Source organism: Macaca thibetana, chromosome 5 (genome assembly GCF_024542745.1).
Source record: "Macaca thibetana thibetana isolate TM-01 chromosome 5, ASM2454274v1, whole genome shotgun sequence".
In the NCBI taxonomy this organism is placed as follows: domain Eukaryota; kingdom Metazoa; phylum Chordata; class Mammalia; order Primates; family Cercopithecidae; genus Macaca; species Macaca thibetana.
In genome coordinates, this window is record NC_065582.1 from 145,024,661 (window position 1) to 145,046,484 (window position 21,824).

Consider the following 21,824-nt stretch of genomic DNA (forward strand, 5'->3'; position numbering starts at 1 on the left):
ATTGGGGCAGTGCTGGGGAAACTGGCAGAATACAGGGACTTCAAAAAGTTTGCCTTGGCTGGGTGCGGTGGCTCATGCCTGTAATCCCAGCACTTTGGGAGATGGATGTGGGTGGATTACTTGAGCCCAGGAGTTCAAGACCAACATGGGCAACATGGAGAAACCCTGTCTCTACTGAAAATACAAAAAACTAGCTGGGTGTGGTGGCACATGCCTGTAATCCCAGCTACTTGGGAAGCTGAAGTGGGAGAATCACCTGAGCCTGGGAGGTCGAGGCTGCAGTGAGCTGAGATTGCGCCACTGTACTCCATTCTGGGCAACAGAGTGAGACCCTGTCTCAAAAAAAAAAAAAAAAAGAAAAAGAAAAAAAGAAGTTTGCCTTGTTTTTGTCTAGCCAGTGCTGCAAGCTGACCATTATTTGGTTGTTTCAGACAAATTCACTGGCATTTGCATGGTCTCTGCTGGTTATTGTGTGTCTCATCTCCAGGAGCTTAAACCCTTCCATAGAAGGCAATTCCTCAGTGACCCCTAAACCAGCCAGTGAGTTTGGTTTGCCTTCAATAGCTGACCTCAACTATGCATCAATAGGTATATGCAAACATGCAGCATTGCCATCATCTGTCTATGTAACCCTGGACCAAATGCTACAAGAGAAAGCTTGAGTCTCTCTTTCCCATGTAAGAAAACTAACTGCCACCCCTCCAAAAATAATTAATGGAATACAGAGTTGATTTGAGTATTTTATTTATAAATGTACATTTACTATAAAAGCTGTTGCATTTTAGACAACTTGTTGTTTTTATTTTTTACTGTTTCTCAGAGGCATTTTAGAATAAATATTTTAAATGAAAGTTAGTATAACCGATATAGAACAATGGCCCACCCAGAGCAGTAACATCTTTTGGACGGACTCACATATGAGGTGGATCATTTCAGTTTGTTAAATCTTACACTGTGTATAGATAACTATAATATGTATTGCATTAATCACACTACATAGAAAGGAAATATCATGGAAGTTCGCTAGTGAAAAACAAAAAGTTACCCACGATTTTTATTAAAGAGTAGGGACTAGCTTTTGGAGTATGAGAAAAAAAATCAGACATACTTCTTCAGGAACAATAAATCACTCACTTGCCTCATCTGTTTTTTAAACAAACACATTTACATTATAGCTCAATGGAGCAGAGCATTTTTTTTCCTGGGATCTCAAAGATTATTTGAAAAGAAATAGATCATGCTCATTACGATGCATTGGAAAAAACAAGATCTAGTCTGCCTAAGCTGCCATGTAACAGACTCCAAATGAAATCTAAATCAAATAGAAATAGAAACAGTTGGCAATTAGAATTTAGTAAATGTTGGAGATGATTCTGTGCTGGTGACTAGTGTTCATTATGGGAAAGCACATTTTGCAGTTGGAGAATGGGGCTTTATTTTTCTTGACTCGATTCTAGCTTCAATACATGTACAATGAGCCTCACTAAGAAATATGTATAAATGGGTTTGTGAAACTAGAAGAGAATGTGCAATATTCATGTAATCCTTACATAACGGATGGAGTTGCACATGTAAAAAGTATTCTATAAAAATCCATTATGAATGACCATATTGTACATGTTTGTGCATTACTGGTGGTACTCTAATATCATGCAAAGTGTAAACATCCACATTATCAAAATATTTAATAAAACATGCAGTGAATAATCAAAATATTGGACTTGATCTGTACATTTTCAAAACAATTTTTCTTTTTTATTTTTTCCTTTTTTCTCTTTTTTTATTTTTATTTTTTCCTGTAAAACAGCAAACACCTCCATGAGAAGTCCTGGAAACTTGGAAGTGACTTCATCTTTCTTCAATGTACTGCATCCATAATTTGTCACTATGTGCAACAGCTTTGCATTTTCTAAGGCACAATTTTTAATGAAATGATGTGTAGATTTCAATCTAATAACAGCTCATCCAAATAACAAATATGGTCGAAATCCCTCCAGTGGCTGAGGAAATTTCTGCACCTATATGGAACCCACATGCAAGGAACCCATCTAGCATGTAATAAATAATCGCTAGCCATACTCAATAAGACACGGAAAAATTATTGCTTACATAACAGAAAAACATCTACTTGACCCCCTTTTATGACTACATCAATCTACTAGGAGTGTATCCACAGTCTACATTCACAAAATGTCATCTTGACTTATTTGCCATTGATTTAAGGCAGAATAAATAGTCCCCCTTTCCCCAGTCTTAAAAACAAAAAACAAAAAACCCAGCCTGGAGATCTACATTGTGATGCTTTTTAATAACTTGACTCCTTTCTTGGCCAGCTGAAACTCATCGCACAGGGCAGAAAATAAACCAGCTCTCCACAAGAGTTCCTCTCTAAACTTCTCCACAGGCAAGGTCCGGAGTTCTTGATAGTAAAAAAAAGCGATGGAGAGTGGAGGAGAGTCGGTATTCATTGAAGTGGGCAGGGCATAATCTGTGCTGTAGGTTCTTGCTGATCACAGACCAGGGGCTGACCACATCATACACTACGTGGATTCTATTAAGATGGACTTAATGCTTTTCTTTGGACACCTGTGCTTCAGGCCCTTAAGGAGAACTTGCCAGCAAGGGTGAGCAGTGCTCACACCTAATGATGAACTTATCTCGGTGCCTCATCTTCCATATGCCTCATGTTAAGTCTCTTATTGAAGACTCCTAATCTAGTGTCTCGAGAGAAGCAGGCAACAGAGGCCTGATGTCTGACATTGACTCTTTGGAAGATTAAACTTCCTCACAGATTTTGATAATGACTTTGGAAATGATGACTGAAATATTTCCCTCTGCTTTCTTCCTACCTTCGGGCAATGTCCCAGAGTGTAAATCTAGCTGATATTGCAAGGTTTTGCTTTATTTGATGAACCAGCCTATATTAATGACATAACTTCCAAGGTACACAAAATCTAATACTAACGGTGCAATAATTTATTGGTATAATTTCTACCTCCAAAGGTAAGTAACACAAATGTTTCAGGATTACAGTATATATTATCAAACTAGTGTCTTTGTATTAAAAACAAATTATAGCTCAGAGATAGAGCTTGCTGTGATGTTTAGTTTCTGAAATGCATTAAATTTATCCTCCAGTCTTAGAAGACTGTGTGTCTCAAATTGGCATGTCTTGCACTTTCTGCAACTCAATTTGTAAACATAAAGTGTTTAATTCCTAGAAATTCTAAAACAAAACAGGTTTATTGCATCATTTAGCTAATTCCCAAAGAAGAGAATAATACAGTTTAAACCATAAGCCTGTTTGACCATGCTAAAACCTTTTTTGAGCTATTCAGGATCATTACAACCCCATATTCTTTTGTGTATACTGTGCAAATGCAAAAAAAAAAAAAAACCCAAAACAATAAACAGGAAAAACACAAACACTGTGCTACAAAAGAACAAAAGAACACCTTTCAGAAGAGCCTTTCAGAAATTAGGTAAATGCTGAGAAGCCCCTGAACTTGGGATTTCATTAAGCAGTTGCCAGGGGACACCCTCAATAAAGAAATGGTGAGTGATCCGGAAGCTTGAAAACCATGTCACAATGTTGTAGGCTGCCCAGCACCTGTGATTAAAACAAACAACAACACAAACAAGGGTGGTCAGGCAACATTTCTCGCTTCAGACATTTTAAAACCTCCCTAATGAGCAACTGCCTTTACCACAGTCTCCTCTTGCTGGACTTCTTCCATCCTGCTACTTAAAGTGTGGCCCCAGGACAAGTAGTATTGGCATCACCTGGAGTCTGTTTGAAATCCAGGCTCTTGAGCCGCATGCCAGACCCATTTAATGCCGTGCACAGGTGATTCACATGCACCGTGAAGTTTGATCAAATGCTCTGGATTGCCCCTAAACCAAAGCATCTCCATCAAGTTTTCTACCTTGTCATCTGGGGCAAATAAGCAAGAAAATAATCTCTTTTTTCTCAGTTTCCTTAGGTTTTGATTTCTCTAAGAATAAGTACATTGTAATACGAGGAATTTGACATATGATCTAGAAATAAGATTGCTAGATTCAGCAAGTATAAATACACAACACCCAGTACAATATAATTTCAGATAAGCAACACAGAACTTTTCAGTATAAGCATATCCTATCTGATATTTGGGACATACTTATGCTAAATCCAGAGCATGCAATATTTGGGACATACATATACTTAAAAAAATGTATTGTTTATGTGAAATCCAACTTTAACTTGGATAAAAAAAATTCCACTAGGTATCTTATATTTTATCTGGCAATCCTATCTAGAAAGGATCGTTTGGGTTCCGTATTTTCTGCTGAAACCTTCATAGAATTTCTCCTTTTTAGGCACTACTGTTGTGAGGAGGCAATTGCAACATCTGAAAAGACCCCAGGGAGTTTGCATTAAATGCTTTTGCGAGAGTGAATGATGGAACAGAACACCATGTACAAAGACACAGTCACCCAACACCCAAGCACAAATGGCACAAGTTAAACATGTGACGGCTGGATGCATGACAGGTCATTTGTTTTGCACTTCCATTCCCATTTACATATGAACTTAAAAACTGTTTACATTGCTTTTAGGAATTGCATTTTAATATGCTGGCATGCTATTTTTCCCTTCAAGAGAAAAATTTCATTTAAATGTGACTAGTTACTTGGAGAAATAGGATTATATATTCAGGTTTTATTATTCCACAAAATGAAATTATTTTGTTTCACTCAGAATGCCTATGATGTAAACCACCCCTCACATCTATCCATCTCCACTCTTCTCAATTTAAATAAAATTTTAAAAAGGAAAGAAAAATGGTTTTTAGTCATTTTTTTCCCATTCTGACTCTTTTATTGCATCTTGGATATATTTGACCAATTCAAGCATATTTATACTTCTCAACTGAATTATAATCCCCTCTACCTATTCATTCCTAAGGTATATTTATTTATTAGGACATCAGCAGAGAAATAAACAGTATTCTCAGATGTGCTGGTCATTCTCTCTGTCACGTGTTAACTTAATTGAAATTAGCCTAAAGATACTAATGTTATCTGGAAAAATGAACATGGGAGAACAGTTAGGAAAATTTTGGAAAAAATAATTGGAAAGAAAGTGACCATTGTTACCCAATATTAAAACATATTATGAAGCTACAATAATTAAAAACATTCAGTAATGGAGAATAAATAGGTTAATAAAACATAATAAAATATCCAGAAATAGACCTAAATATATATGGGAACTTAGTTTATGAGAAAGCTGGCATTTCAAATTAGTGAGAAAAAGAGGGATTATTCATTCAGTGATATTCATACAATTGGCTAATTGGAAAAAAAATCAGGCCAGATATCAACCTCATTTTTTACCCCCAAATACAATCCTGATTATGACATATTTACATGTGAAGAAGAAAAAAAATATTCTAGAAGAAATCTCAGCTAAATTTATTTATACACTTTAAATAATGAGAGTTATCCTAAGAAACCTATAATCCAAAAAAGAAACATATATTTATTTTATATGTATTAAATATATACATATTTAATTACATAAAATGAAAATCTTTTGTATGAAAATAATTCACAGAGTGGGAAAACTACTAACCGCAATATGCGGCAAATATAACAAAGGGCAAATTTCTTTAATTTGCAAAGAACTCATACAAATCAGGTGCCAAATAGAAGAACTGGTAAAGGATAGGGAAGCACTTTACAGAAAAGGGAATGTAAATAGTAAATAAACATACGAAAAGATGTTCAAACTCATAATTACGGAAATACAGATCAAAGCAATACAGTGTTCTTCCCCCACCAAGCAGAGTGGAAATTTTTAATGTTTGATGATATCCAGAGCTGATACAGTCTTAGAGGAAAAAAAGGGGGGTCTCTCATACATTTTGCAGGGAGAGTGCACTTTTCTGAATGATAATTAGGCAAGATGTCTGAAAATTTAAAAAGCACATGCCTTTTAAGCCAGCTGTGCTACTGCTCAGAATCTATCCTATGGAGATGCTTTGAAATATTCATCAAGATATATGCACAAGGATGTTCACTTAAAAATAATATTAAAAAATGGGAAACCACCAAAGTGTCCATTCATAGAGAATTAGTTTTAAACTATAAGTCCACACAATGGGATTGCATGCAGCTATTTAAAAGTCATTAAAAAGAAAAAGGAGATACAGCATGTTATCTGGAAAAATTGCCAAGATGGATCATTAAGTTCAAAATGACAGCAACAAAAACAAAGTACAGAACACCATGACTATATGATCATCACCTTTGTGAAATAAAAACCAACACAAATCCAGGTAGATACATCATACTTAATGTAGCTCTGTGTGTACATGTGTGCAAGTGTGTGCATACACATGTACAAACATATATTCTGCCCCACCCCAAGAAATGATTGGAAAGTGATTATAATGGAGAGTTGAACTTTTAATTTGGTGTCTTTCTGAACAATTCAATTTTTCTAACCTTATATCATCTATAACTTTTATTTATTCATTGAATGTCTATAGAAGTATCTAGGCAGAGAAAACAATGGGCCTTGTTTTCTCTGGTAAATCCTGGTAAAACACTACATTTAAAATATAAAATAAAGAAAAAATCATTTTTGTGGCCTACCTCCAAATCACTTTCTTATTTTTCAGCTCATTACAGGAACTCCATGGTTTTGAAATTGAAAGCAGTTAATGCCCTTTATATTTGCATACTTAAGAGAAAAATTCCTGGTCTTGAATTAAAAAGCTAATTTCCAAAAGAAATGACAATGAATCACCCAACCTCTCAATTTAAAAATATCTAGATGAAAAGAGGTCACTGTCACCCAGAAGGGGGTTCACGTTTGTTCTGTTGGCATCCTTCAAGCACTTGAAATTATGAAACAAACTCAGATCTACAGCACTTTTCAAATCTTTCTGAGCAGTCCTTCAACCTAACAGTGCCCTCTTCTGGTTCCATAAATTATATTCAGCTGGTTCACTGAGGTTCACTGAGGTAGAGAAAAAGAACAATCTATAGAAGACGATAGGAAAAATTACATTGAAATCTGGGAGAAAAGAGTTTAGTTTTCCTTGTTAGCATATAAAAGCAGAAGTCCAGTTTAAATAATATATGTATAATTATTACCTATTATACATGTATTATATGTGTTCATTTGTGTGTATATATTTATGATATATGGTATACTATTTATGTATTTTAATATATATAATATATGGCATAAAAATTAATATCATGCATGATATAAATAGTCCAGTTTGATAGTAGCGGCTCTAAGTTGGAACTGTTTTGATCTCAAGTCAAGTATTTATTATAGATCTAAACTACTTGGGTTTGATTAAATTTTTAATTCCCATCATTTTATTAATAGGCATACATTTAACTGAATTTACTAAATCTATAGCTATAAAACAAATTACTTTCAATTTTTATTCTTAAAGTTTTCAGTCTTGCAGAGATTTAAGATCCATGTAAAAAGGCAGTAAAAACGTGACTTCACTTTGAGAAATAGTCATTCTTGAGTTTCACACTCCCTATCTTCACTCCAATTTTTAAAAAGACTTTCTGACTGATGAATCTGCACTAAAAGGTCTTCTGCTGTCTAGGTGACCCACCAGAAGGACTGTACTCATGATGGAGAATGAGGAAACATTCCGAGGCAAGCCACTGGCCATTTTCAGATTTTCTAAACAGTGGCTAGGCAACAGCACCCCCTGCTGCCCTGCAAACTAACATGAACCTTCCACAGTAGGAGGCCCGGATGCAAGATGGGAAAGCAGGCTTCTCACTTACTAAGGCAGCAAATAATTTGTTAAGCGCATATTGTTACTAAGGTATTGTAGAGATAGGAGGTGGGGAAGAATCCACAGAGAAGTAGAACCACCCATCATTGTTGCCTCTCAAGGAACTTTCCATTCAGTTGGGAACACATATGACATAATGAAACTCCTGAATGTAGGGCGTGCACACATTGATGAGTTGGTGCTCGATCTGATAAACGGTGGAGAGCCACTCTCCATATTTAACCATCCCCAAACGGTGCCAGTTGTCTAAAGACATGCCTGAACAAGTGAGCAGCGTTTGACAGACCTTACATCTCCTTTCTATCGCACCAAAATCTCTGTAGTGAGCTCAGGCAATGTTTTGACCTGCTAGTGTGCTGATGCACTTCAGGATAAAAAGAATTGGTCCACATTGTAGCAGTAAACTACCAGGAAGAAACGAGTGGTAAATAAATGGTTATTTCACTATCTTTTTTTTTTTTTTTTTTTTTAAACCTAGATGTTAAAAAACCTTTCTCTCAGAGTAGAGTGCCAGTGGCTGGGGAAAAATATTTGAATTCCCAAATTGGGTCCTAAGGAAGACATATGATTACACTCGGTCATCATGAGGCATTCTCCCCAGTACTTACTTCTGGATCGCATGTAGCAATCATTACAGTTCAGAAGACCATTTCGAATCCTAACATCAGTCCCACTCACTGCATCTCCAAGCTGGCCTTTACAAATTCCACACTATAGGGTAAAAAGAACAGACATCATAAGATGCATAAGGAATTGTTTCTTTATAATGTTTAGTTACTGTTTATGTGAATAGCACAACAATCCCTACTACAATCACCACATTTGTGGAGCATCTATTATGTGTAAGATGCTGCACCAGTGTCAACTTACAGCAAAAGCAAATATACGGTTAGCATTTTACCTTAATTCCTTGCATTTTACAGAGAAGGACACTGGTTCAGAGACGTTCGTTGACTTGTCCCAAGGTTGTGAAGCTGATAAGTGGTAGCAGGTTGACTCTAAAGCCTAGCCTCTTAACCTCTATCATACACCATTTCTCAATCAAAATGGAAGAACCATTTCAAATGCATTAAACCCTAGTGGCTTTAAATAAACACATGGTCCACGAGTTATCAATTGAAACGTGTCCATCAATAATCTTTAAAGGCTTGCCAGCATTGTTGCTAAGTTCTACCAGATCAAAATTTCTAGGAAGTAGCTGTTCCATTTTTAAATTTTATTTATTTATTTATTTTTTAAGACAGTGTCTCGCTCTGTCGGCCAGGCTGGAGTGCAGTGGCATGATCTCAGCTCACCGCAACCTCCACCTCCTGGGCTCAAGCAATTCTTCTGCCTCAGCCTCCTATGTAGATGGGATTACAGGTGTGTGCCACCATGCCTGGGTAATTTTTCTGTATTTTTAGTAGAGACGGGGTTTCACCATGTTGGCCAGGCTGGCCTCAAACTTCTGACCTCAGGTGATCTGCCTGCCTCGGCCTCCCAAAGTGTTGGGATTACAGGCGTGAGCCACCGTGCCCAGCCAACTGTTCCATTTTATATTTCCACATTAAAGGCAATGATATTCAGAGCAACAAACCCACTGGGAATTTCCACCAACACAGGCTGAGTACAGAAGGAGACTGTAGGATATACTTGGAGTTTGTACCAGAAGGGTACAAAGGGCAGTGGAAGTTGGTCTGGGTGCCAACCTCTTGCAGGAGGACCAGGATCTAGCCCCTAATTCATGCTCTAAGGTGAGCTGGGACAGAGTGAGGCTTCATCCAAATTATGTTATAAGCTGCCTCTACGTTGCAAGAGTGGGGAATACATCCAAGAGGGGATGTACCTTAAAGTGTCAGGCCAGCTCCAGGAAGTGAATGATTAGAGCGAATAAAGGCCTTGAGAGTTAAGAAGGCAAGTTTCTTGACCCTTGAGAATCTGCAAAGAGCCCTTACCACCTTGCTCATTTCTAGCCCTGATAAAGTTTCTGAGAATAGAATGCAGTGTTGAAACATATTTCTTGGCATAACTACAAATCTTAAAAAGCATATTCCTTGAGCCTCAAAACATCCCTAGACAATTTAGGACATACATTATCTAGCTTAATCTTTACAATGAGAATATTTTTGCTTGTCCTTTGTGGAATGGTTCTCTATAGAAATAAAATAAAACTTAGGAAACTGTGGTCTCATTCTAATACTTTTGATAAATGAAATCTAAAATAAGTATCTATGTTGTGTTTTGCCTATGATAAATCTTGCTTTCAAGTGATTACTGGTATTATTAAATTAATAATTTGGGGACAACTTCACTGACTTTCTCTTAGCTTATCGGCAAAGTGGGAGTTATTTTAAACCCAGGCAACTTTACCTCATAGCCAAGGAAACTACCAACAAGAAATAAGAGAAAATTCAAGAAGGGAAAAGAAAGTATGTCAGCATTATGCAGACCAAGAAATGACTCCTCCTCAGAGACAGAGGGTTTACCTTCAAAAATTACATATTATTTTGAAATGTGTCCATGAGTGGAAAATAAAGACAGGATATGCTGATACAGTCCAGCTTATAAATTTCATAATAAATCAGGTATAACTGGTTAACTCACCTACTTATTACCAAGAGGTCTGGGACTAGAATCTAGGCCTCATTTTCCGTTTATTTACTAATTCATTCACCTAAAAATATTTATTGACACCTACTCTGCTAGGTAGAGAGGAAAGAATGGTAAGCAAGACAGATATGGTCCCTGCCCTTACGGAGTTTCAGTTTATTAGAGGAGATAATATTTAAATAATTCGATAATCAGTAATAAGGACCAAGAAAGGTTCTATAAGGACCTGTAACAAAGGCAACTTAATCTGGGTGGGCAGGGCAGCTTTTTTGAAGGAGTGATATTTAATCTAAGATTACAGACACATTCATTCTGAGACCTACAATTTTCTAACTAGCCACTGAATTGACAGACAATTTTCCACTAGGTCAAAGACTAAAACCGTTTCACATTAAGTCATAAGAGTTTAAGAAACAGCATAGACATTACATTCCAAATAAATCCACATGGCCCTAAAAGATTTGGAAGAGCATCATCCTCCCCAGCGTCCCATTCTCAGCCTCTCGCTGAAGTATATGTTCTTTAGCAACAAAAACTGTTTTGTAAGGACAAACTGCACAAACCTTTCTGCTTCTTCTAATCTGACATCCCAGAGGGATTCGTGATAGGAGACCTTCCTTCTGAAGGATGGAATCCAACCACACGTCTATACAACCCAGACAGGGAGACCTCACAGACAAAGCCCTCCAGAATTTCTAAGAGGCATTTCTCAGCACAGAACGATGCCAAAAGACATCACGAAATTGTGTCTGGAGAGAAAAGCAGTAAGTACATACCCTGAAACACTGGATGTGAAAATAGAGATTGAGGGTCTCGATGATCATCGCAGCTCCTTTACCCAAAGGAAGCCCACAGGAAGAGCACAGCTTCTTTCCACTTATAGACCTAGGTTTAAAAATATACGTCACAATAAAACTTCAGTTTAGAATACCTGGTCAAACACACAGACATGTAACCTCATGCAAAAATGAAAACATGGATTTTTAAGATGCCTATATCATGAATAAAATGAGAATGACAGAACTGATGATGAATTGGAGATTCAACATTAGATATAAATGGCAAACAACTGCCAGACTAAATATACTAGGTCTCCACTGTGGTACTGAATCTGGTGCGTGTGTTTAAGTTATTAGGCTATTTGTTTCAAGAAGTTTGTGCTGTAGTCTATTCAAATGCCTCAGAATGATTCAATATATTTATCATACTTTTTTATAAGTCCTAAAAGATAACTGAGTTTCACTTTGCTGAGGTTTCAATGTTGCTTTTAAATTTCCTGTAAGTGATTCACTGGTCCACTACAGCATTTCTTTTTATTTACTAAGAAAACAACATTTTTGTTTGAAAATAATCACCTGTGATACAGCAGACTAGGCAGAGGGCCCAGAGAGGTGAGATTTAATGTCTGCTCTGTTACCAACCTTTTAATAGGAAAGGATTGGACCAGATTATCTCTATGACTTCTTCCAGTGCAAACACTCTGTGAATGAAGACACTTGCCTTCTCTCTAAACTGTAAGCCTCTTGAGGGCAGGACTGAATCTACCTCCTCTCTGTACCCCTGCAGCATCCAGTACAGTGCCCAGCAATGGACTGGAACCAAACCAGCAGAGCAAAACCAGGTCAGAGGACATCATCAGCAACCCATCTGAAACTAGACAGCTATCCTCTGAAAGGCAGCTTTTGTACAACTGAGATCGTATTGCAATGATGCCAGATGTCTGAGACACTCTTGGAATTACACAAGGAATTTAAAAATATGCAATATCATTTGAAAACCAGCAGGATACAGAGGGACAGGAGAAACAGAAAGGAAGACAGTAGAAAAGAGGAAGAGTTCCCCTAACCAAATGCTATTTATTAGTATTTCCCTTTTATCTAATAGTTAAATGAAATTTCTACATCAAAGAAAATCTCTGAGTACTCAGTAATTTGTCTCTCCAGGGAACGGGAATTCAGGCAGCTTTTTAAAATATCATGGGGCCCCATTAATGTCCAGAAGCCATCATTAGAGAGCTGGAGTAGGTTAGAAGGATGAAGTTTCGTTTGTCAGACTCCGCCTGGTTCTCTGTAAGAGCCACGAGCGGATCCTGCCTAGAAGGGCTGAGGCCTCTTGGAGGGAAAGGCGCCAGCTTTGGAGCCCAGCAATTGTCTGGTGGATTTTATTATTAAATTGGAGGTTCCACACAATGTAATTAAAGCCCTGTGGCCATAGCGGCACCAATGTCACAGGCCTGACTTTTTCTATTGCAGCTGATAAATCTGCAGGCAGATGAACAATGTTCTCTTTCCTCTTGCCTGTGTGTGTGTGTAAGAAGAGATGTGGATGGACGCATCCCTCAAAATCATTTGGCAAGCACTAATTCAGTTGAAATGATGCTTGGCAAGCTCTAGTCACAACAAAGCAGCCTCAGAAAGGCCTGCTGACCTCTTGTACCTGTTTGGTGACTGACCGGGAGGGGTGGGAGAACAGGGAGAGAAAGGCCCAGCCTGGAAGTGCTCTCGGGGACTTTTCCTGTAATGTGGTAAAGGAGTCAGAAATTACGACAAGTAAAGAGAAGCCAAACTCCATTTAAAAAAGACATTTTAGATTAGGAAAATAAAATAAAATGAAACTTTCTTGACAACCAAAACAAAGACCACAGCGTTTCCTGGCAGTATTTTATTTTTTAAATGAACAAAAATACTAATAATGTCTAGCAAGAATTGTACATGCATTAACTACATAAAATCAAAACCAGGTTGGCATGCTGGCATTGCTGAACAGAAAAGACAGAATATTTTTATAATCTTTATTTTTAGTTAATTTCTTCGTTAGCTAAAATGGCCAGGTTGTTTTTTAAGTTGCTTGCCAAACTGCTTTGGCATGCTACTTAGATATAAAAATGACGGATTCTGTGGAAGGGGAAAGATGAGGAGGGATCCAGGGGAGATCTTCAAGGAGAGCCCAGAGATGAAGGGCAGACCTTAAAGGAGCTCTTTTCAGTGACTTCCCTTATCAACAAATTCATTACGGGTATGTGTGATGAAGGGTCATGTTCAAAACATGTAACAACTGGTATATCCTAGGCATCAACAAGTCAGAATGGCTCCCAGCTAGAAGCTAGCAGAACGGTTGTACGTGAGCCCTGCCTGTGATTAAGCCATCAGTTCTGGGCTCTTGCTTTTAAAAGTGAATATCATTTGTAAAGAAAGGGGTAAAACACAAAAAAGAACAAGGGAAAGAAAAATACCAACACGGATGCGAACAGCGTGTGAGTCCACCTGTCTTCCGCTTTCAGCAGAACTCCCTGACCCTGCTTCCCACCCAAACCTCCCTTGCCAGCGAAAGCTTGTCTTCTTCAAATATCACATTTTCATGTAACACCCTAAAGTATCAGTACCAATGCTTAAAAAAAGATTAAACATCACTGCAATAATCAATAACAAGAGTGATTACTTCCAGGCAATTTTAACTTCTATTGATTCGAGTGTCAATAGACAAATAGAAATGAAACTGGATAGACATAAAAGAAACAGAGGAAATGGTTCAAATATTGCATTGGGGTAAAGGAAAATGTAACAAGAAAATATAAGGCAATAAATAAATATTTTTCTCTTACAAAACAAGTTATCATCATCATCATCATCATCATCATCATCTTCATCACCTGCACTTACTATTAGCCAGGCACAAAACCCTGTGAGGTAGGGACTATTGTCATTCCCATTTTGTAAATGAGGCAGAGGAAGATTAAGTAATATGCTCAAGGTCCAATGTTGGTAAGTGGCTGAGCCAAAATCCGAATGGAGGTGGTCTGGCTCTAGGTAGAATGACTGGTTACAGTACTATGAATGTTATAACATTTTAAACATTGTGATTATAAGGTATCTCTGGCTCAAATGTGATCTTACTGTGAAACTGAGGGTTCATTTTGAATTCTTCTACTACTTAATCAGTTAAATAATCTGGACATGTTATTTAACTTCCCTGAGCCTCAATTTCGTTGTCTGTAAAATGGCAGGAACAATCTCATAAAGTTATTGGAAGGGTTCAGTGAGTTAATAGATAAAGAGGAGATAAATATATGTAAACTCTTCAACAGGGTGCCCACTATAATGAAATGGTTCAAACATGATAGAAACTATTATTGTCAAAAATACTTTCTTACAAAATTAAAATACAGCCCAGGTAGTTACCTTAAGGGAGAACATAATAATGAGAGAGTAACATTTTTTTCTTGAACAAAACTTTGTCCACAGACTTTGAGGTGATTTAACTCAAAACAATTACAAACACAACAGGCCTGCACCTGCTTTCCAATGTTTAAATTTGTGGGCTAAAAATATAACTTTGCCTATTACAACTCGATAAATTCAGAGTACATATTCACTTGCCAGAAAGACTGCCCCAAACTTCCAGTTATGTTGACTATCTTGTCAATAAGATTTAATGGAGAGAAAGCACAAAAATGTGGCTGTCATCTTGCCATCTCACATTTTTCATTCTTCCCCCTTCTAAGTTAATGAATTTTTCAAAAAGGGAATCCCACAACCATCGTGTCTGGTTACTCACTTCCGCCTTTCACTGGGAGACTCGATCTGATGGTTAATGCTTTTATCCAGTGGGAGGGTTTTTGGCTTCACGTCTTCTGAACTGTGCATTGGATTTGATACCTGCTGATTCTGGGATGGATCTGAGGCCAATTAAAGAACATAAATGTAGTGCACAGTAAAATCACCTTACTACCCAGGAAGTCACCTTTCTTTAAAGTGCTAATGCCTGTTGAGGTTTCATAGCGATTTCATGCAGGTCATGGGCACATGGTGGTTAGAGAGGCCACTTAAATCACTGCATCACGATTTAGTTCTGGAAGCAAAGGAGGTTAGGAACCATGCCCTTTCCCCTCGCTGATTTCTGATGTCATAAAACAGTACTTTAAAACACTGACTTCTTATGCATGAAAGAAAGCAAATCTGGGTGGACGCAATTATAATCTGGAACATCATTTCTAAAACACAGTGAACACCCATTGCTTTCTCTGACTCATGGATCACATCAACTGCGATGTGGTTTAAATCCACAGGGCACCTGAATGGTATTCAGCTTGCAGGGATATCTCTGTTTGGGAACATGCACAAATCTATGCTTATGTATTATAATCAACCCAGGTAAATATCTGTGTAGACAACAGGCTAAAGAGTGTAAGGCAAAATTCATTAATTCCACCATTATTGCTTTGGCAATAAATACATTTACCAGGGTAACTCTTTCATCCTCTTAGCTCACTCCTCCTCTTTATATCATTCAGCATTTGAAGTTTCAGTTATCTAGGAATGATACTGAAGACGCTCGGCATGTAGAATTTGGTCATTTTGGTGAGGAATACATTTAAATTTTGTTGTGGTGAGCCAGGAGTGTGGGAGACACAGGTGGGAATGAGGGTGAAGTGGCAATGGGAGCTGACGGGACCTTCCCAACATTCCAGCACCCACATCTCACCCAGCTTTGGGGATTCCACTCCTCCATAAGCATTTTATGGGGAGATTATGTCCAATGGTGGAATTAGGAATTTGAGGAAGTCTCAGAATGCACTACTTATGAAGGTCAAAGGTTTTCTGTAAAGTTACATTTTTTTTTAAAGTGCGAACACCGTCTCAGGTCTCACTGAGTCCCCAGCACACAGTGGTGGGAGCTTATTTGCTATATATTGGGCATAAGCTAGAAGTCCAGGGCCCTTAGAAAGAAGCCTGCAGCCAGCAGAGATCATAGCTTTCTGGACAATGTGAGGGTCTAACAACAATTTAAACATTGAATGAAACTGGTCTTCTCCATTCTTACCCTGAGCAAGCTGTGGATTCGTCCCACAGTGTGGGGCCCCAGCCTCGGTATCCAGTTGATGGTCTTCATGAACTCCTTTTGATACAGGGTTTCCAGAATGAGCCAAGGCCCCTTGAGTTAGGCTGTTAAAATAAAGAGGTATACTTCAGAGCAGACAGAAAAGTAACTGAATGAAACTTCTTGGTCCTATAACTTAAAGGATGGAAGTACCAATTATAATATAAAAAAAAAAGATGGGACTGTTTATTTATTCTTTTTATTTTAAAATAGATTTAAAATGATAAAGTACTACAAATTTCTATTATCCATCCATTTAACAAGCTCAACAAACTATCATTTCTGATGCCTTCTCTGTCCACGAAGGTCTTCATTCTAATAATTTCAAGGAATGCCAGTGCTAACCTGATGTTCACAAGAGAAGACTTACTGTAAAAATCATTTAGCCACATGAAACCTTTGAAGACCATGGTCACTCACTGGCCTTTCAGTGGCTTCTGTGTGCAAAGAATGAACAGATGGAGGAGATAAAAGGAAAGTTTTTCTGGTGAAAACAGGGACAGCCTGGAGAACTAGCTAAAATTCATGTAAAACGTCTGTCTGGAGAAATTGCAAAAATGCAAAAAATTGCAAAAATGAAGGTAAAAGGTATTCTGTAAAGTTACATTTTTTGTACATTTTGTAAATAGCTTATCAGCATCATTCAGATCTTCCTGACTAGTGGTTTTCATTGCATAAAAGTCCCTTTCAAGAGTGTAAACTGGAAAGTCATCCAAGGGCCCTATAGTTTCTGGACATAGGCCTGAGCACCTGCAGCTTACAATTTAACCAGTCTTCTAGCTAATGAGCATAGGAGGATTCTCAGGGCAAAATCCCATCCGGAGAGCTCTGCTCCCAGCCAAACTTGCAAGTTGGCCAGTCTTTGAAAATGACACTTAGCCTTTCATGCCTCAGATCCCTCTGGGGTGCTGGTGTGTGTGTACATGCATGCACTCTTGCCAATACCTATCTGGTATCTCGGAGCCCAGAGGAAAACATCTTTCTCATGAACAACATGTTGGTTGCAGAGCACTGCCAGCTTCTTGGGCTTTCTGTAGGTCCCTTCTAGCTAACGGATGGGGTGGGGTGGCATCAATAAACCCATTACAACCCACAGCCACAAACAGAGTCTGCTCCAGTCTGAGCTAGTTTTGAGTGCTCCAGGGGTCTCTAGCTGTCCTTTTCTGATCTCCCATGGAACACAGTAGAGCATGGATGGGGTGACTACCCATAATCAATTGACTAGTTGGTTATCCTTTATATTATCACCAGAATAAACATGGTTTCTTACAGCTCAGGGGATAATAATGGCCAAGTTCAGGTCCACAGTGAAACCACAGTGGTGGGACCCCAGGTTCTCATTTCAATTTCAATCACTCCAGACACATTCATCATTTCAAGTGAGTAATACTTAGGTTTGGGGCTTTGAATCAGCTTTTGAAGACTGATACTGTCCCCTTTGTTTAAAAAAGAGTTTGCCTTTTTAAAAGTAAGGCTATTTAGGCCAGGCATGGTGGCTCACATCTGTAATCCCAGCACTTTGGGAGGCGGAGGCAGGTGGATCACCTGAGGTCAGGAGTTTGAGACCAGCCTGACTAACATGGCGAAACGCCATGTCTACTAAAAATACAAAAATTAGCTGGCTGTGGTGGCACGTGCCTATAGTCCCAGCTACTTGGGAGGCTGAGGCAGGAGACTCACTTGAACCTGGGAGGTGGCAATTGCAGTGAGCCAAGATCGCACCATGGCACTCCAGCCTGAGACAGAGTGAGACTCCATCTCAAGAAAAAAAAAAGAAAGAAAGAAAAAAGAGAAGGCTATTTATATTCAAGAGCATAAGGACACTGATTTTTAGACCTATTACAAAATATGTCCAAGCAATATGTAATGTATTACTGGAACATTCATTTCAAAGCTGAATATAATTTGCATCAGCAAAGAGTACCCTTCCCGGGCATGCACGAGTAGAGTCCAGCTTTGTAAATTTTCATGGACGGCCTGAAATGGGCTCATACCTGCCCTTCTCCTCCAGTCGATCACTTTCCCTAGTCTTCAGCAATAAGTCACTGTCATCTCCCTGGAATGATTTCTTCCATCTTCTGTCTTGTTTTTCATCTTGACAGTTTCCCAGATCTATCTTATTCTAAGGAGAAAAACAATGAAAATCTTAAGTATACATTTTAAATATACTGTATAACCCTTATCTCTGGCCAGGGATATCTGAAGTATTTTTCAATCATGTTGCCTATAATTTAAAAACAGTTGTACAAATTAACTGAATAGCCACTGATTTCCAACTACTTGGAATAAATGTATAATCTGAATCTCTTTTGAAAGTTATTACAAAAGGGAATTGATTAGAAAACCCCTCTTTCAAAATAAAACAGTCATAGGACTGCTAATTTCAGGACAAATGGTTTTCTGGTATCCACAGGTTATTTTCCTTTATGTGGATTACGGACTATCCAGGTCTTGATATAACTTCTGCCCTATCCTTCCATCTTCTATGACCTTATTTGGGGAATGTGGAGGCAGACCAGACTTTATAGGCTCTCTCTGGCCTTCAAAGACAACATGTAAATTTCTTGAGAATTTTTGTTTGTTTTCAGTGCTGTCCTACATAAGTTCATTTTATTTATTTATTTAGGTTTTTTAATTTGTTTTTTGTTTTGTTTTTAAGTTTCGGGGTACATGTGCAGGATGTGCAGGATGTGCAGGTTTGTTACATAGATAAACAGGTGCCATGGTGGTTTGCTGCACCCATCACCTAGGTGTTAAGCCCAGCATCAATTAGCTAGTTTTTAAAAATTATTATTATTTCCTTTAGAGATAGGGTCTTGTTCTCTCACCTAGGCTGGAGTACAGTGGTGCAATGGCAAGATCATGTTCACTGTAGCCTTTACCTCCCGGGCTTAAGGGATCCTTCTGCCTCAGCCTCCCAGGCAGCTGGGACTACAAGTCTTGTGGAATGTGGGGGGTGAGAAGCGATTTTCATGGACGCTGGTGGAGAACATATTATTGACATCTCTGCTGCTGCCAAACAATGGAAAGGAATGTATAGTATGGCAGAGGGGAATAAATGTCTATTGAATGAATGAATGATCTGGCAACTGGGCTGTGAGAAGAATATTCCAGAACATGACTTCACTAATTGAGATCTTGCCAGCCAGGTGTGGAGAGACTCTGGCTTCCAGCCTACTGGGATAGATCTGGCTGGGGTAATGACTTTACTGCTCCACAGGAAATGACTCGAGTTTGGCAGCAGCAGTGATGGAACAATGGGGCACAATGGCCAGCCACATAGTTGCTGACGTGATCTAGGGGAATAGCTAGTCTTGGATTTAAACTATTGAGTCTGTTGGGTAACCCTGGTCTTGGGGTTTTGTACTTCTATTTAGGTTTCTTTATTTCACAAATTGCTTTTAATCTGTGGTCTCACCATTGTCCCATTGCCTTCAGTCACGGAGGAAGAGGTAGACAGCTGGTCAGCGGAACTTGAAGAAACAGTAAATGGAACCACAGTGTCTTCAATTATCTTACGCTCCTAAGGGGAAGGACAGAAATCGATGAAAGGGGGGGAAATAAAAATCATATTTGTCAAAAGAAAAATGTCATTAAGGCACTTTAGAAAAAAATCAGAATATGTTCAAACAAGCAGGGCATTTTAAAAAGTCTTATTTTCCAAAAGCATGCAAATCATATAACACTCTCCATGGGTAATAATTTAGAAATTAACATTTAATTTTGAAAAACAAAGACTCCGCAAATTAATTGGTTAGAGTGATACAAGAAGCCTAATTAGAAATGCTATTTTCTGATATATGGATCTGATTATGACATAGGGATCTGATTATGCACCAAAAGTATTGTTGAATATAAAATTCACAATATTAATTATGAACAAACTTTAGATAATATACATAAAATGCAGCCCCCTTTAAGTTATCTAATGTGTTCTGGCTTATTCATTTAAAAAACAAAATGAACCTAAACCAAATTCTCTTCTCCTCCAAATCTCTTTAGTGCTCTATAGTAAATGCATTCATTCAGCCTCAATATCAAAATTATCCTCATAGAATTAATTCACTATTACCAAACAACAAACACACAAATGAATGGAACTGATTATTTCATGTCACCTCTCCAAGATCAATCAAGAATCTGACTCACTGATTAGAGAACAGATGTAATTGTATCGTCTCCCTTGACTGACTCAACACGCCCTTACCATGAACTGTATTTGAGGGGAATTTTGGTCTTTTAGAACCTGAATGACATGACTGTTTTAAAGAGGTTGATGGGATTCTGCTGTCAGTAAAGAGTCAGACACAGCCACATGCATCTGCATGCCACAGACACAGAGAGTGTTGCTAGATTGAGGAATTGGGACGACAAGGTCAAATTCCTTCTTGGGAATTTCCTACCTCCTCATAGTATCTGCGTTCTTCCTCTTCCACCTCCTTTTGGGCCTTTTCCCACTCTTCTTTCAGCTTGTCCTGCTCCTTCTGGTATCTCTCCTGTTATGGAATTTCCATAGATTGTTCTGAACTGATTGCATACGTCATCGGGAATTTTCCCCCCTAAACCACCATGCACAATACGTTGCAAGATTATCTTCTTCTTGTAAGGATTCTGAATGTAATTGATTCATGCAATGGAAAGGGAATACAGTTTTGTGGCACTCAAATATTTTGGGAACATAAAAATCCAATGGACAGCAGTATTTTCTACTGCTCATATTTTGCTTACAGAAAGAGAAAAGACAGAAAGGTGGAAAACCTCTAAAATCTTCCTTCACTTGGGTATTGTCCCAGGTGTGCTAAATCAATAGTTTGGTTTTATTGGGCCCTTTAGAGATGAGTTTTGCCATTCCACTAATAGAAATGCATTGCTGCGAGGAGAGTGTGATAAAAGATGAAAAACCTTGAAGGTTTATAAGACAGACAATACAGAAAGGTCCACTGTGGACAAGATGATAATTAGCTGAGTAGCTGAATCACTCTTTGCTTGTGACTATTTTACCAAAATATTCTTCCTAGCTTTAAGTAACTCCTGAATTAAGAGTAGTTTTTAACCAGTCCATTAGAGGACTTCTTCAGAACTGCCATTTTTGTTTTCAGAAACAATGCAGCACAAGTCACCATTTCTGCGGAGGGGGGAAGAACATACTATGAATAAAAATGGTGTTCAAAATGTGACTGGAGTCCCTGATGGCTGATTAGAAGAAATGAATAAATGGGTATTAAAATCAACGCATAAAATGAGAAGTGACACTCCTGATGCCTTGGGAATGGCATCCTGACATGACAGACAAAGGAACCATTGATGCGTGGTGCACACACTCAAATATTTTAGGCTGACTGTTGTCAATCCTCTCTTCAGGGCTGAAACAAGTCTGCTTCTGTCTTCATGGGGAAGCCACTGAGATTTCCTGCAGGCATCACCTGTTTTGTCGGTATCTTAGGAGCAGAAGGACTTTCTTGGCATTCTCTGGAGCATGGTGTTCTTATTAACTCTAACAAAATCACTGTTGATCAACCCATGGCATGCTCTTTA

The 21,824-nt window shown here is 38.3% G+C and overlaps 1 protein-coding gene across 22 annotated transcripts in view; it reads right to left on the bottom strand.

The window, feature by feature from the left end:
* Nucleotides 1-727: 727 nt before the first annotated feature.
* LIMCH1 (LIM and calponin homology domains 1) overlaps nt 728-21,824 on the bottom strand; it is a 344,225-nt gene continuing 323,128 nt past the window's right edge. For 10 of the 22 annotated variants that reach the window (XM_050791193.1, XM_050791205.1, XM_050791201.1 and 7 more), the window contains 8 exons: nt 20,693-20,785; nt 19,708-19,812; nt 18,284-18,411; nt 16,233-16,354; nt 14,967-15,087; nt 11,189-11,297; nt 8,432-8,534; nt 728-3,610 (listed from right to left, as the gene is read on the bottom strand). In XM_050791193.1, the coding sequence (XP_050647150.1) occupies nt 3,585-3,610; nt 8,432-8,534; nt 11,189-11,297; nt 14,967-15,087; nt 16,233-16,354; nt 18,284-18,411; nt 19,708-19,812; nt 20,693-20,785 (807 nt within the window). In that variant the 3' untranslated portion in view covers nt 728-3,584. Of the gene's footprint in view, nt 3,611-8,431; nt 8,535-11,188; nt 11,298-12,839; nt 12,927-14,966; nt 15,088-16,232; nt 16,355-18,283; nt 18,412-19,707; nt 19,813-20,692; nt 20,786-21,824 lie in introns of all 22 variants that reach the window. The other 12 variants (XM_050791190.1, XM_050791189.1, XM_050791191.1 and 9 more) reach the window with 2 other exon arrangements.